The sequence below is a fragment of the Pogona vitticeps genome, chromosome 6, assembly GCF_051106095.1.
Source record: "Pogona vitticeps strain Pit_001003342236 chromosome 6, PviZW2.1, whole genome shotgun sequence".
In the NCBI taxonomy this organism is placed as follows: Eukaryota; Metazoa; Chordata; class Lepidosauria; order Squamata; family Agamidae; genus Pogona; species Pogona vitticeps.
This window is the reverse complement of record NC_135788.1, coordinates 88,718,841-88,735,232: the sequence shown is the minus strand read 5'-3', so window position 1 is coordinate 88,735,232 and position 16,392 is coordinate 88,718,841. Positions and strand designations below refer to the sequence as shown.

Here is a 16,392-nt window from a genome sequence, read left to right as displayed (position 1 = left end):
ACTGAAAACAAAAGTTTGGAACACCAGCTGTACTCTTATAGATGTACTGTGATTCTTCCTATCCATACATACAGAACTAGACAAACAGGCCACGCAGCTTGAATGTATTAAATATTTTTATACACTTTCAAAATTGCAGGACAACATAATAAGCAAAGATGCCTACTTTGACCTCAAATCATTAAGCTACAATCCACTTCTTTAAACTTTACGCAAGAGCTCCCAAATCTGTATGTGAGTTTTTTTAAACGCTTCTGCAAACAATAGGCCCTGCTTACATTACAAATCCAGTCTTTTCTAAGTTTGCATGGTCTACATTCAATTGTTGGTCTCAACCACAGTAGAAACATTGAAATACCATAATAAGAACTTAGTAAATCAACAATTATAGAAGTTCCATTTATTCAGTGGGCCTACTCTAGCTGGGACTAGGAGTTGGATTTAGGCAAAGACTTTTTGTGACATAGCAAAGAGAGATTCTGTTCAAAAAAGAAAATATCCAATAGCATGTTTACAACTAGCCACACAGTTGCCTAGATCACAAAGATTCCAATTCAGAGCTTACACTAGTACCAGTCCTCCAGATATTGCTAAACTATAGCTTCCATCATTACTAAGCTCCCACTCTGTCATTACTATATTTTCTCAGATTCCTGAAATTAAAAATCTTTTTGCCCAACACAAAATGAATGCAAATGATGATGATGTTGTCCTCTTAAAACATGTATTTTTGGGGGAGAGGAATGCAATCTTATTAGCATCTGAGGACTAAAGTACTGCCCCCCCTACTTATTTACTTTTAAATTTTATTTTATAATTTAATTTATATACCATTCTATTAGTGTTAAAACACTATTCTGGGTGGTTTGACAGCAGGTTAAAACTAACTTTAAAACACTCAAAGTATAGAAACCCGATGGCACCAAAACAATTTACAAAAGCAGCAGGACAAGGAGATTAACAAAATATCAACCTGGGCCAGCAAGAAAAGCCTCCCTAAAAAGAAAAGTCTGAAGTTGTTTTTTTTTTTTTTAAAGAAATACTATATACCTGTAAGATATGAAACAACTGATGTCTGGAACGAAGACAAATTTTGGAAAGTAATACTTATACTGTACATGGTTTCCATTCCTTTTCATTCTCATTAATGGGCTGATGTGCGATGGAGTTGTAACCTTTAATTCTCATTTACTGCAGCCACTGATAACACACAAACATTCAGAAATATGCAGTACCTTCTTTATTTTCAGACAGTTAGCAACTGATAAAGGCACTGTTGGAACTAGGCTATTACCAGGATATTCATCATGTTTGGGCATTTCAGCCTATACTACCGCATGTGCATTCATGCATTCTGTATCGTTTTTGTGTTGTCAAGATATACACTGGAGTATTCTGATGACTGGTCAGGCATACTATACTAATCACTATATACTAGATGTTCTCATATTAAAAAAATATGTTTTAGTCAGAGATATGGGCTGCAAAGTTTTCTAGACTGATACATTTTGATGGAAAATTTTCTATACCACACGTTTGAGTCTATCCACAGTTGTCTGGGGTACTGTACTGTAATCAGTCATGTAAAATGGGCTAAATATCAGATATGCACTCGTAAGTTATTCTCCCAAGAAAAGCACTGACTCACCCTAACACTCAGTTACCCCTAGAAGAGCTGGAAAATATGACATGACAACAACTTCCCATGCACAGTGCAGTTGCATCCTGGCTGGGTCTTGACCAGACTCTTCCATGGAGACTCTACTGCTAACACTTTTAAGTAACAAAACGACGATGCTAACCAGATACAGTGGTGCCTCGCTTAACGAGCGCACCGTATAACGAAGAATCCGTATAGCGATCCCTTTTTGGGGATCGCTATACGGAGCTGCCCCAATCGCCGCACTCGCTTTGCGATGATTGGGGCGTCCGGCGGCCATTTTGGAGCCGCCGAACAGCTGATCGGCGGCTCCAAAATGGCCGCCGGATGACCCGAAATGGCCCCCTGTCAGTGTTTTCGCGCTCTCCCCTTGCTTACCGAGGTCGCGAAAACGCTGCGGGGGGCCATTTCGGGTCATCCGGCGGCCATTTTGGAGCCGCTGAACAGATGATCGGCAGCTCCAAAATGGCTGCCGGACCAGCGAAAACATCGCTGGAGGGGTAAGTTTTGGCGCCTATTGGAACGCATTAAACTAAGTTTAATGCGTTCCAATAGGGTTTTCCTGCCCCGTACAGCGATGTTTTCGCATAGCGAAGGTTAATCCGGAACGGATTAACCTCACTATGCGGGGCATCACTGTAACATTATTTCAAGCAGTTCAGTTTTTCTACTTTTCTGGGAAACCTACCTCTCAGATTTCGATAATCTTTTGCACACCGCTATCTGCATCTAGCAATTCTTTATACATTGCATTACTGCCGATGCCGTTTATCTGGTAGATCTCCAAGCCTTTTAAATACAACTTTCTCTACTAGTTGAAAACAGTTTCTGACATTTTTAAAAAAATACAAAAGCAAGCATTCCCAGAATACCCTTGCAGTGTTTTTTGTTTTTGGAATATTCAGCTATTACAACAATCTGACTAAGATGGAACTTGCTAACTCATCACTCTCACAAGCATAATAGGGACTGGGGATAAAAGTGAAGAAATTACAAAGACCAAAAGAAATGCAGATTAGGTTAATATAGGAAATTCTGCATGAGAACAAATATACAGCAAAGAGACAGTTGAGAAAGAAGGAGATGCACAATGCCCATTGCTCTTTTGACATTTGGAATAACGATACAAAAAACACAATGTTTCATATCAAAAGTTGTATCTGTGCCAAACTGCATTACATACAGTATATATACACTGTGTGCCATCAATTCTGACTTATGGCAACCTTTTCCAGGATTTTTGGGATAGAGAATACAGTATACAGAAGTGGCCTACCATTCCATTCTTCAGGGGGCATATGGGACTGTGCAGTTTGCCCATGACTACACGGGCTGGCTTTTCTCCTGTGAGGTACAGTGGGAAGTCGAACTCACAACCACTGGTTCCACAGCCAGACATCTAAACCACTGAACTATTCAGCCTATTTGCATTACATATACAACTACATTTACTGTGAATGACTCATATGCAATATAAACTGCAACTATCATAAAAACAACGAAAAGCATACTTGTTCCCAAACAATTATTATAACAAATTTATATTGGGGTAGCCAATTTGAGCTCTTAACTTCTTTTTTATTCTTTCTTTTTTAAGTGCCAAAATCAAAATGCTTTACTTGCCTTTAAAATCATTACTTCAAAAGAGAACATACATACAAAACAGGGACTCTGGATATAAGATTGTGCGTCCCTTGCGCTGAGAAAAAGCATTTCTGCTCCCAAAGAATGAGCTGAAGCTAGCTTCCATTAATTCCAGGTACAGTACGCTCAACTTCGCTCAACTTTTTCACTATTTAAAACATCGCAATGTGATCGCTTTTGCAATCGCAAAAACTCAATCGCTATGCGGATTCGTCGTTAAACGAAGCGCTTGTTATGCAGGGCACCACTGTAGTTAAGATGGAGAAAAGTTGACTCAACCTTTGTGTTGTGTGTGACACTGAGCATGGAGAAAAGAATGAGGTGTAAAGAATTGACTGTGGATTTGAGAGAAAAAATTGTGGAAAACATAGCGAATCTAAAGGCTAAAAGTCCATCTCCAGAGATCTTAATGTTCCTATGTCCACTGTGCGCAATCATCAAGAGGTTTACAGCCCATGTCACTGTAGCTAACCTCCCTGGACGTGGACGGAAGAGCAAAATTACTGAAAAATTACAATGAAGGGTTGTTCGAATGGTGGATGCAGAACCCAGATTAATGTCCAAATAAATTCAAGCTGATCTGCAGACACAGGGTACAGCAGTGTCAGCTCGCACTATCTGTCACCATCTGAATGAAAAGGGACACTATGGTAGGAGACCCAGGAGGACACCACTGCTGACACAAAGGCATTAAAAAGCAAGACTGGAGTTTGCCAAAACTTATGTGACAAAACCACAATCCCTCTGGGAGAACATGCTGTGGACAGATGAGACAAAAGTAGAGCTTTTTGGTAAAAGACATCATGGCACTGTTTACAGAAAAAGAAATGATGCATTCAAAGAAAATAATACAGTCTCTAAGTCAAACATGGTGGAGGTTCCAAGATATTTTGGGGTTGCTTTGCTACTTCTGGCACTGGATGCCTTGACTGTGTGAACGGTATCATGAAACCTGATAATTACCAGAGAATTTGGGGGCACAATGTAGAGGCCAGTGTCAGAAAGCTGCGTCTCCACCAGAGATCACGAGTCTTCCAGCAGGACAATGACCCAAAACACACTCCAAAAAGCACTCAGAAATGGTTACAAAGTGCTGCAGATGGTTGTTGTGGGTTTTTCGGGCTCTTTGGCTGTGTTCTGAAGGTTGTTCTTCCTAACGTTTCACCAGTCTCTGAGGCTGGCATCTTCAGAGGACAGCACTCTGTGCTCATTTTATCCATCAAGCGCTGCAGAGTTCTGAAATGACCAGCAATGAGTCCAGATCTGAATCCCATAGAACACCTGTGGAGAGATCTCCAAACAGCAGTTGGGAAAAGGCATCCTTCAAATCTGAAGGCCCTGGAGCAGTTTACAAAAGAAGAGTGGTCCAAAATTTCACTAGAGAGGTGTAAGAAACTCATTCATGGTTACAGGAAGTGATTGATTTCAGTTATTTTTTTCCTAAGGAGATGCTACCAAATATTAAGCTAAGGGTGTCAATCATTTTGACCAGTGCATTTTTGGGTTTCTGTGTGGAATTGTATCAGATTTGACTTTTCCTCTCTGTTTTTTTATGTTGTTCCAAACTAAAGAAATGAGCATGTGAGTACCAAGACATTTGCAACTGCAACAATTTTCTGAGAGAAGGGTTGCATTTTCTGACAGAATTTCAAGGGTGCCAATATTTTTGGCCATGACTGTAAGGCTCTGCAGCCCCAAGAGGTTAGGAATGCCCTTTTGTCACAAAGGAGACTTTGGATTCATGCTGGTCGTGGCGTTGTTTTCCTACTTCAAGGAAGATTCTTATCATAAAACACAAACTAAGTGGGCCTTCCTGGATTATTGCACAGTCAAGTGATAACAGGATGACAAGATTTAATGGTGCAAAACTAAGTATGCTAAATTTGGCTGCATATTAAAGCAAACTTAAAAACCAAAACAAGTAATAATGACTTCATATCAAATGTGGTCTATGACACATTCAAAAAACTAGGTTTTCATAGTACTCCAGATTACTATTAGGAAATATAGCAACCTGGCAAAACATATTTCCTGTTATCTATTTCAAGTGGGTTTTGAGTCTAGCTTTGGCATTTAAATTGCTTCTGTAAGCCTGTGGGAATATATGTGTTGGGAGCGAGACATGGGAGTGCAACCTTGTTGGCTCTTCTTGATCTCCTGGCTCTGTGAGATATCACTGACTCAGGTACATCTCTGGAGTAGCTGAGGCCACAATCTAACAACAGTCTTCCACTGACATTACAGCTGGATCCAGTGGAAACAGAAGAGTAAAAAACTGTTTTCCCACTACAGCCCCCTATGCAGCACCAAACCTGGCTTCACAGAATCATAAAATTCTCTGGAGCCTTTTTTTTGGCACAGTGTGAAGAGCTGAAGTCAAGGAATGGGAAGAGAAGAAAATCTCATTATAATAATGAACAGTACTTTAGATTTAGGCCTGACTTCGATGTGCCCTAGGTTGCTTTACTTTCAGCTCTGCTAATACTAGTACGGTTGTGTCCAGATTCTGGTACTGAAGGATTTCTGCTTGATTCTGTGTCTGCCTTGTCATGGGATCCCACAACATTCCATCTTACCCATCATGGCATTTGATGGTGACATGGACCTGCAGAACAAGGTCATTCAGAGATCTGAAGTGTACTGCCATCAGCATATTGACAATGTGTAATCCACAGCTCTTCAGAACCAGGTGAGGCTACAAGCAAGGTACATTAATGCTTTTCTACTGCAGTGTACCAAAAGGAAACTCAGAGACTGAGGCTTAGTTTGAATAAGACAGAAAGGAGTGGGATTCAACTTATTTTGGAGTGGACAGGACTCTACCTGAAAGACCAGAAGACAGCTTAAGGATTCTTGGATTCATTGCTGTTTGTACATGTTTGATTGGTTACTACAGCACAATAGTAAGTACCCACTACCAGATTAGGCTGGTGTTTAATTATTATCCCATTTGGAAGCTGACAGCCTGGTTACTATGAATCTGGCAACCTTCTCTTTGATGAAACTTCTCTGAACACAATCATTCAACATGAAATTTCAATCCATGCAAAACATGGTGAGAGTTTTGACCAGGGCAAGGTACCATGAACATCTTAAGTTGGTCCTGTCTTGCTTTTACCAAGTTTTGAGAACATTTCAAAGTCTTTCCTTGACAATAAGTCACAAGAAGGCTTGGGCCCTTACTTCCAAATGGTACAAAGGATTCCTCTGACACTTATTTTCTGCTATTATGTGCTTTCAAGTCACTTTCAAAACATGGAAGTTTTCAAGGTATGTGAGATATTCAAGGAGCGGTTTACCATTGCCACTCTAAGGCTCCACAGCCAAAGCAGAGATTTGAACCCAGGCTTCCTAGTCTGAAACAGTATCCACGTGACATGAGCTCTTAGCTTGTTCCTACTCAAGTTAATCTCTTATTCTAAAGTTGGGAAGGTTACTATTAGATTTTTTCAGAGGCCCTCACTATGGAATCCTCAAGCTCAAGTCCCTGTCTCCTCCACTATCACTTCTGTCTTGCTACAGATATATTGTCTGAAGATAGGTTAAGATTGCTGCATCCCTCCCAGAAATAAAACATGGCAGATTATCCCTAGGGGTAGACATGTGGATTTGTGTAGTAATATTGTTGTGCTCATGCTCACCTTTGCAACTCCAGCTCCAGTAAACCTGGCCTCCAACAGTTCCTGTCGTCGTGGGTCCAGGCTGTGCAATTCTTCCATCATATCTGCTAATAAAGCAATATGCCATAAGAAATTTGCCACTATACTGACAAAGTCTAAATATGAGTTAGAAGCAATCAAACACAGAGATGCATAAAAGTACAATGTTGCCATTGCATAGTATTACTATCACTGTACTGTCTCTTTTGAGGAAGGACTTGAATTTCTAATAATAATCATGTGCAAGCAAGTCAATTCTGACTTACGGTGATCCTTTTCAGGGTTTTCTAGCTACAGAGTACTCAAAAATGACTTATCAATTTCTTCTTCTGGGGGTGCCTTGGGACTGTACAGTTTGCCCAAAGCTGCACAAGCTAGCTGTTCTCCATGGAGGCACAGAGGGAAATCAAACTCCCAACCTCTGGTTCTGCAGCCAAATATGTAACTCAATGAACTCTCCAGTATTTCTACATGTTACTTTTTCCTTGATTTGATATTCTGCAATTGCACAGAACACATACACCAATCATTCCCACAGTGCTTCAATTTCTTCTGTTTCTCACCCCAGCAAAACACTATGCAACAGCAATTCAAAACATTAATTTTAATACTACCAGAAGGGAACATAACTGTAAGATCACCAGGAAGAAAAAGAGTGATACAGTAAGAGGAAAATACATACAGCAGTACTACAGATACTGCTGAGATTTGGAAATAACTTACTGCTTCTGAAAAAAGAAAAAGAAATTCCATTTGAAGCTAAGTTTATTTTGACACAAGAGTTAACATTCTCATTGCACCAACCTATAGCGGTGATTTCTTACTTGCAATGTTCTTTTGGGATGAAGAACCATACTATGTTCTTAGAGTACCTATGCTCTTACCTCAGTTTTCATTTTCTGTTTTATTAGCAGCTATGCTTTTATTTTCTGTTCTGCTTTCTCTTACACAGCCCAAAGTCCATAAGAATTAGATAATACAGCCATTGGCTAAAATCCAGCAGTACGTTGCAACTAGAGTAGACCTACTGAATCAATAGTGTTGACTCACCAAATCCCGAGTCAATGAGCCTATTCTAGTTGTGACTTAGTATTGGATCTCAGCCACCGAATTACTGTATTTGGAGCAAACCAAAGAATGCTGAAGTACAAAATCTCAGCTAAAAAAGCCCTTAAAGATGGACAATCTAATCAGTAGCCAAAATCTCACCGTACAATTATGCCTATGGAAGGCAAAGAATGTAACTTAAAGTAGCTTCTCACAGGGCATTAATAAGTTTCTGTTACTGTGTGTGCCTTTCATGGTATAATTAAGCAACAAGATTTTGGCCTCTACTTAAAAAACTGTAGGTAAAGAAGAGTCTACTACCTCCTAAGGTCCATTCTACCAAACAGTTCTTGCTGTCTTGAAGTTCTTCCGTATATTGAGCAGAAATATTCTTTCCTCAACTCCTACTCTCACAACCTGCAGAAAACAAGCTTGCCCCAACTTCCGCATGACAGCCCTTCAACTATATGAAGATGGCTATCACAACTTTAACAATCTAGCATTCTAAACATACCTAACTCTCTCCATCCTTGCCACTACGGCTTTGTTTCAGACCCTTTATTATTCTGACCCCCCGTTATTCTGAACATGTTCCAGCTAACCAATATCTTTCTTAATCTGTTTAGCCCAGAACTGGACCACTGTTCCTTAGAGCTGTATGACTCAAACAGAAGAAAATGATAGTATTACCTCCCTTCATCTGGACACTACATCTTTGTTGACTAGATATGCTTTCTTTGTGGTCAAATCGTATTGGTGACTCACATTTCACATGCAGTTTGCTAAGAGTTCAAGATCCTTTTCACAAGCACTACTGGATGTGTCATCCATCTCATATACATCTGATTCTTTCTGCCTAAATGTGAATTTCACATTTTTCCCTGTGGGAACTCATTTTGTTTGTTTTGGTGCAGTCTCCAATCTGATGAAGTTGTTTTGAATTCTGATTTTGTCTTCCTCCCAGTTTGGTACCATCTGCAAATCTGATGTGCATCACATCTATTCATTCATCCAATTCATTTATAAAGATGTTGAACAAAATCCTCTGATATTCTACTTGTTACTTTTCACCAGGATGACGAGCAACCACTGGTGACCATTTTTTTGGCTACAAGGCTATCAATCAGCTATAAATCCAATTAAGAGCAGCACCATCTAGCACACATTGCACCAGTGTGGACACAGGAATATCACAGGATAAATTAGTTCAGTCCTGTAGGACCCACAACAACACTAAAAGGAAAAGGGATTTCATTATTTAAGCACTTTTTTGACCCCAGCATGATCTTCATTTTCAGAAAGGTACTGGTATTACCCAGTACTATCTTCCAAGGAACAAGGGAACACTGCTGAGGCTAAATTTGCAAATGATTCCCTGTCACAGTATTAGCACAATGGCCTTGGCTTTCCAACATGAAATACTAGAATTCTATTCTTCTATGAATGTCATATCTTGGAGCTTCTGGTTTGAATAGATTCTTTCAAGAGTTTTGCCTAATGCTGCACTTTGTTAACTAGGGGGGAATCATACAATGCAATTTTGTGAAGATAAAATTTTAAGAAGAGGCCCTGCATACACATGCAGAGACATACACTGCCAATATGAAAGAGTGTTCCACAGGGTTAAAAATAACAATTTAAATGTCTGCGTAAATCCATACTTGGTCACCTTCAATCTTCAGCTGAATCTGCCAATATTTGGTCCATGACAAATAATTAAAACACAGAAATAACCCACCATAAACTGAACCATAATTGTTTCAAACCATAGACAAATAGTCCTGAGGCTGAATAAACATTTCAGACTTTGTTATCGTCTACTTTTTGCTTGGAATGCAGATAAATAAATAATCAGGTGACCACAGAAAAAGAGTAATCCCATACCAGTATTGTAGTTCTCTCACCATAAAGTACTCTACTCCAAAATTTCTCGCCAAACCTCTCAAATTTTACAAAGATAAGAATGCCACATTAATGAAATATAGATAACAAAAAACCTATTTCTATGTACTGTATTCCTCTTTAGTGAATAACATTCCAGACAGATCTACCTTGGCCTTAAGGATACCCAAAAACAGTAAAGCAGAACCATGACAGAGAGAAAGGAAAATACTTTGAATCGTCTCCACTCCTCTCTGAAACATACTATTTGACAGCTTATTTTCAAAATGATAGAATAGCAAAGAGCATCAGGCCCTGTGATTCATAAATTCCCAAAGGTATTGTTCCCAGAAGTATTTGTTCTAGCTTCATTTTCCCAACTAAAAGATAAAGTATTGAATCATTCTCCATCAAGCACATGCTCATAAGGAATATTCCTGAAGGGCAACAAATGCCCTTTAGAAAGAAGAGGGGAAAAACACATACTGACATCATACCAATTGTTCTGTTTGCTCTCCATTTTTCCACTGTCACCACTCATTTAAAAGACTGCTGAAGAAGAAATAGCATCAATGGAACTTTTTAAGCTCATCAGTCAAGAGAAAAAGCAGAGAACTTTATCAACACTTGTCACAGGGTCCCAAAATTTTGATGTCAGTGAGCACCTCTGTAATGCTGCACGGGTGTTATGTGCACTCGCGCAAATGGGGGAGGGATCTTGCCCATTCACAAAATGGCTGCTCTGTTGGACACACATGCCAAAAAAAAAAATCCATTTGCCACAGGCAAACTGATTAGGCTAAAAAATAAATAAAAATAAAACTCAAAGAGCCAAAATACAAGACAGGTGGTATCCAAAGTACAAATCACAAAGCCACTTATTTAAATGTTATGTTTTAAGCCCATATTCTATGAAAGCAAACTGCTGAGTCTTGGAGGCAAATAATCTAGCCAAAAAATTGAATATAAGATATGTCACATATTTGCATCCCAGAAGAACAATGAAATACTCATTTTACAAAAAGGCCAACCAGTGATATTCAGACACCAGGGGGGATTAAAAACCATCAAACAAATAAATTTGATTTAAATCATTAAAATTGATTTTTAAAAATTTTAAAAAATGGTGGATTTAAATCAAATCCACCGTGTTAGACACACACCTACACCCACAAGAAGCATACGACAGTATACTAAAGGAGAACAGCCATTTCAAACTCACAGAAGACAGTTTTTTTAAAAAAACCCACACATAAAACACAAGTGAAGCATTCTTCTTTACACCAGCCTGTGTAGTTCTTGAGCATATTCCACAACCACCTTGTCCTTTTTCAGGAAGATAGCACAACACACTTCATAATAAGGCACTAAGCAGTAGCCACCCAAAATATTTGCATTTTCTAAGAATGTTTTGGTCTTTATGTAGGGCCCAGAGGCATAACTTGATAATGGGATTTAGCACTTTATAGTATACCAGTTACAGAGATAGTTTTAAGTTTTAAAAAAAACAGACAAAATAAAAATAAAATAAAGAGAACAAACTTTTTGGCACCTTGAAGACTAATTGCTATATTTTAATGCGTGCTTTGGTGGACAAATCCACTTCCTCAGACATAAAAGTGGGACTACATGACACATATTTATACATGCCCTCGAACCAAAGAGATCAGATGTGTTGGCAGGCTCTAATGCAGTCTGGCAAGCATCAAAAAGGTATTTGTAGGCAAACTTTGGGGATACTAGATATAACACACAGTTCTATAGTGCCAAGATACCTAAAGGACTGACCACGAGCCTGCTTCTTAAATTTTTTTGGAGAGGCTCCTTGTGCTCCACTACTTCCATACCTCATTTTGTCTGAAACTCAAGAAAGACCTCTCTTGCCCCCTTCTCCATGTGTACTTTCCACTACAGATCCTTCTCTCCTGCCAAGCATTGGGCTTGTTCAGTCTTTTTCTCCCAGACCCTTTACAAGTTAACTATTTGGTTTGCCCTCTCTTTCCCTTTAACTGTATGTCTGTCTTACAGATTTCATGCTGTTTCCCACTTGGAACATTTTTAATTATGAAGGCAGAATATGAATTATCAATGATATGGCCATATCTCTGTATTGCTGGCAATAGTCAGAAAACATGTTATAAACAGGAAGGATTGCAAAGAACTGTTTTACTGCAACTAATGGGGTTTCCAAATAAATGAATTTAGGATCAAGGTGTCAGGATAATAAGCCTCAATGAGTGTACTTATAAATGTTCTTAAGGTCTAAGAATCAATATGTTACAAAGCAATCAATAGAGAAAGCTATGAAGTCTGTACAAACATTGATGGAGGTTTCCAGCATGAATTCGGCACATTAGGTCACTCTAGGTGGCCTGCAAGGCCTCCAGGTAGGCTATCTCCCCCTTTTCATAGGCCCGCCTTCCCAAGGGAAAAAAAAGAGGGGCCAGGAAAGCTCTCCCACTTGAGCCACAACCTCAAGATAATCGGAAAAAGTGAGGGTAGAGTGAGGCCACTCACTTAGGGAGCGTTCCACAAGCAGGCAGCTTGGTGAGGTGAAGGCTGGATGAAGGGTGTCCCACCACAGAGTTGTCACTACAAATTGTCCTGGGACTCCACTCCTTATCTGTTCTAAGAGCTACAAAGGAAGTAAAAGCAAAAGCAGCTCAGCATATCTGTGGAAATCTGCTGTCTGTGAATAGTGTGCATGTGTGCTTGTGTGAAACAGAAAATAAGTACAGGGAGAATATGTGACAGCAGTAGCCCTGCACATATGGCATATCATCATCATCATGTGCTGTCAAGTCAATTCAGACATGGCAACCCAGGGTTTTCCAGGTACAGAAAGAAGTGATTTACCATTCCCTTCTTCTGAGGCCACCCTGGGGCTGTGCAGCTTACCCAAGGCCACACAGGCTGGCTCAACTCACAGGAGGCACAGCGGGAAATTTAACTCCGAACCATTGGCTCTGCAGACAGATACCTAAACTACCGAGCAATCCAGCCAGCAGTGACATATTGAGTTCCATAAGTAGACATCAAAAATCTGAAGACAAAATTGTGGTGGGTATGTATGTGCTAAGTTGGAGGTAACAAAAGACACTTTTATGTGATCTGAGGCAATGTACAAAGAAGTAATTATTAAGAAGTCTACGGAGTTAGTTTCACAAAATGCCTTCTCATTTCAACTTTGACTTCCTCTGTTTCAGTGAGCAAATGAATTTTCTGTTTAAGCGGTCACTCCATCCCTTCTTCCTAGCTTTCCAACAGATGTTCCTGCTGCATCTTACAATCTACCAATTCCAGTTCCTGTGCCGCACACAGGTGGGAAGGTGCTATTTTACACATATCCTGCTTGCAGGCCTCCCACAGGCATCTGGTCGGCCACTCCAGGAACAGCATTCAAGATGAAGCAGGTCTATGGCCTGATCCTGCCTAACTTTGTGTATGTAGACTTTTAAGGGAAATATAAGAATGCCCCCCCTCACTTTATTGAGAAACCTGTTGTACAAGGATTCTCTGAAGAAACAAACCATCAAGAATTAAGAGGCAAAAGAAACTGCCCACTCCCCACATCTCTCCACTGGCACTTCCATGGGAACCACCCCCACGATTCCTAAAGCGAATGACAGGACAGAACCTCCCCCTCACCCTCGATTTCACCACTACCGACCGTTTGGCAACCTGCTGTAAAAGAACACGTACCCGCTGCGAGGGCTCCCATCTGTGGGGGCCTCCCCTCCCCCGAAGACGGGGTCGCTGCCATCCTTCTGATCTCCCCCCCCCAAACGCCCTCGGGACACACCCGACAATTGCCCCACTTGCAAGCCGAGGGCTCAACTATTCCTTAAACTAAACCTATCCAGCTGCCTACAAACCCCCCACCCCACCCCACTCCCATGTTTACTTTTAGGAGGACCCAGGCGCACGCAGCGACACCCCCACGAAGTTACCATGGCAACGCAGGGTTTTTTTTTTCTCGTCCCTCTTCACTACTCTCCTCCCCCCCCCCGCCAGAAAGCAGCTCTGGCCCCACCATAACCGATCAGAACACTCCCACAGTAACAATCCAGAAGTTCGCCTTTGCCCCCCACCACGAAACAGGTCGCCCTCTTTGAGCCTTCAGACGCACCCTGTTCAACTTAGCAACACAGGCCCGCCCCAAGGCCTACACGGGAGGCGGCAAGTGTGGTCGCCACTAGCACGTATCAAGCGCCCTCCAACCCCCCCTACTATAAATGACCATAATCATGATGATAATCATAAAATCATCCCCCCCCCGGGATTTACCACAGTCAACCGACTAACCACCCCCTCCCCAGCCGAAGGCCTACAGGCATGTACACGCGAGTGTGTGGGTACGTCTCCCCTACAGCGTTACCGTAGCAACCAGGCCCCCTTTCCGGAGGTCCGTACCTGGGGGGCCCGCTCTCCCCCTCCCTGTACAACGATACTACAGGGACCTGTGGAGGTTGAGATGGAGTGGGCCCCTAAGGCCTACACGGTGAAAGGCAGACCAGTACGCCCCCCCCGCAAAGCGTTACCACAGCAACTGAAAGAGGGTAACATCCCCCTTTTTTAAAGGAAAAAGACCATACAAACATAACGCCCGCATACAGGTACCTGGAATGTTCCGGGGACATCTCCTACTCAGCCCCCCGAAGGCCTACGAGGGAGAGGAAAGGAGCCCGGCCTGCTCACCCGCCCAACTGCTAGTCCCGGCCTTGAAGGACGATGGGAAGAAGTGAGTTGCTTTTCCCGCACAGAAATGTGGGGCCAAGGGAAAGATACACGGGACGCGGTCTCACCTGCGGCGGCTTGGCTAGGCTTGGCTCCGCTCCTGGCTAGCCGGTTGCGGGGCCTTTTTGCCACAAGGAGACGATGGGGAGCGAGAGAAGGAGGGACCGCTGAAGAAAGGGGGGGGGGGGGAGAAGCAGCGGCAGCGCCTTCTCAGCACAGACCGAGGGATGCAGGCCGCAAAATCCCCGGTCTCGCGTAGACTCCGCGCCCGGCAAAGGCAGCCTTGTTCCCGGGAGGATTATGGGACTCTCCACCTTCTCCCCCCCTACCCGGATAGGTTTAGAGAGGGAAGGAAGGTGGGTGGTATAGGGAGATTTTTTTTTTAAAAAAAAAGCTTTTTAGGTGTTTGTGTGGGGGGGTTGCAAGATGCAATCAAGGGGGGCGGGGCAGCCCCCACATTTCACTTTTCCTCCCCCCGTTTCTATACCCCCCTTGTCTATACACCCCCCTTCCTCCCGCCCTTAGTCATTTTTTTTAAGCCCGGCCCCCGGATCGATTGGTGCAAGGGGAAAAAAAAACCACTTGTGAAAGCGCATATTGTCTCGCGAGATTTGCACGGATGGGAGGGGAAGTTAGTGCTGGTGAGAAAAGGTTGGAGGGGGGGAGGGAAGAGGTCAGTGCAAGGAGGTGCTAAAAATGCGGGGTGGGGCGACATGGTTGAGGGAGGGCCCAGAGAACGGGATGTGATTGTACGTGGACCACGAGGTCAAGCCCGGTGACAGGGGAGAACCGACAGCGAGCGAAGGGATCGTGGCAAAATTAAGGTCCGCCGCAGCATCAGGTGAAGGAACGTAAGACGGAGGGAGGGTGCCGCCTTTTCTTCAATGAAGTTGAAGCCTATGGATGCCCTTCTCTCAGAGGGAATCATTGCAAAACACGAAAAGCATCCGTGTATCCGGGAGGAAATATGTTGGAAGGACTTCCGTGCATCAAGGAGGAGGCGTGTCTGTCATCGCCTAGCAGCAGCCAAGTGTACATGCCCGTGAATGGCAGCGGGTTGGGCAGTCGGAGATACAGGAATGTCTTTCGTCGGCAAAGCCTGCAGGCAGGGTCTCCTTAAAAGCATGGAGGTGTGAGTGTGACGCGCCGGATTGAGGAGCCCTGTACAGTACTTCTAGGGACTTGTAACCTCAAGGAGATGAATGGGCCGTTTATATTGAAGTGGACAACTCGTGGGGGGCTGCGCATACCCAAGATACAGGAGTACATAAAAGTTATTTCTGAGTTCCGGAGTTCTCCGGTCGAGGAGGAGAAATTTCATAAGCTTGTGGGAGAATATGAAAGGTACAGTATATGAGCATGCTATGGTTGTGAAAAAGTTGGCAGTTTATTGGGACAAATCTAATGCAATGGCATACATGTTGTTAGCTGCCATCAAGTTGGTTCCGACTTACAGTGACCCCTCTGAATAAGAGATCTCAAATACTGTACACATCTACCCCCAAAGTAAATCCTGCTGAATTTACTGAAACTTGCTTTAAAGTAACAGAGTATGGGGCTGCTTTAGCTGTTGAGTGGGGAGGCAGTTTCTGGTGTGTAATATTAATGTAGAAAAAAACCTTCCTGCTGACATAAGGGGAAATGTTGCAATGAAGTCCGTTATGAAAATGTATGCTTTATGTAGATTTTTGCTTTTTGTGGGGGACACCCCTCCGCCAAAAAAGGATGTGCAATAACCATATAACCCATTTTAGTTACTTGATC

At 42.3% G+C, this 16,392-nt stretch overlaps 1 protein-coding gene across 6 annotated transcripts in view; it reads right to left on the bottom strand.

Moving 5' to 3' along the window:
• Positions 1 to 14,838, bottom strand: part of TLK2 (tousled like kinase 2) — a 45,484-nt gene extending 30,646 nt beyond the window's left edge. Inside the window, exons 1-2 of one of the 6 annotated variants that reach the window (XM_020811693.3) lie at positions 14,697 to 14,838; positions 6,946 to 7,031 (exon numbers count right to left, since the gene is read on the bottom strand). In XM_020811693.3, the coding sequence (XP_020667352.2) occupies positions 6,946 to 7,026 (81 nt within the window). In that variant the 5' untranslated portion in view covers positions 7,027 to 7,031; positions 14,697 to 14,838. Of the gene's footprint in view, positions 1 to 6,945; positions 7,032 to 14,304; positions 14,368 to 14,511; positions 14,668 to 14,696 lie in introns of those variants that run through there. The other 5 variants (XM_020811692.3, XM_020811694.3, XM_020811695.3 and 2 more) reach the window with 5 other exon arrangements.
• Positions 14,839 to 16,392: the final 1,554 nt, after the last annotated feature.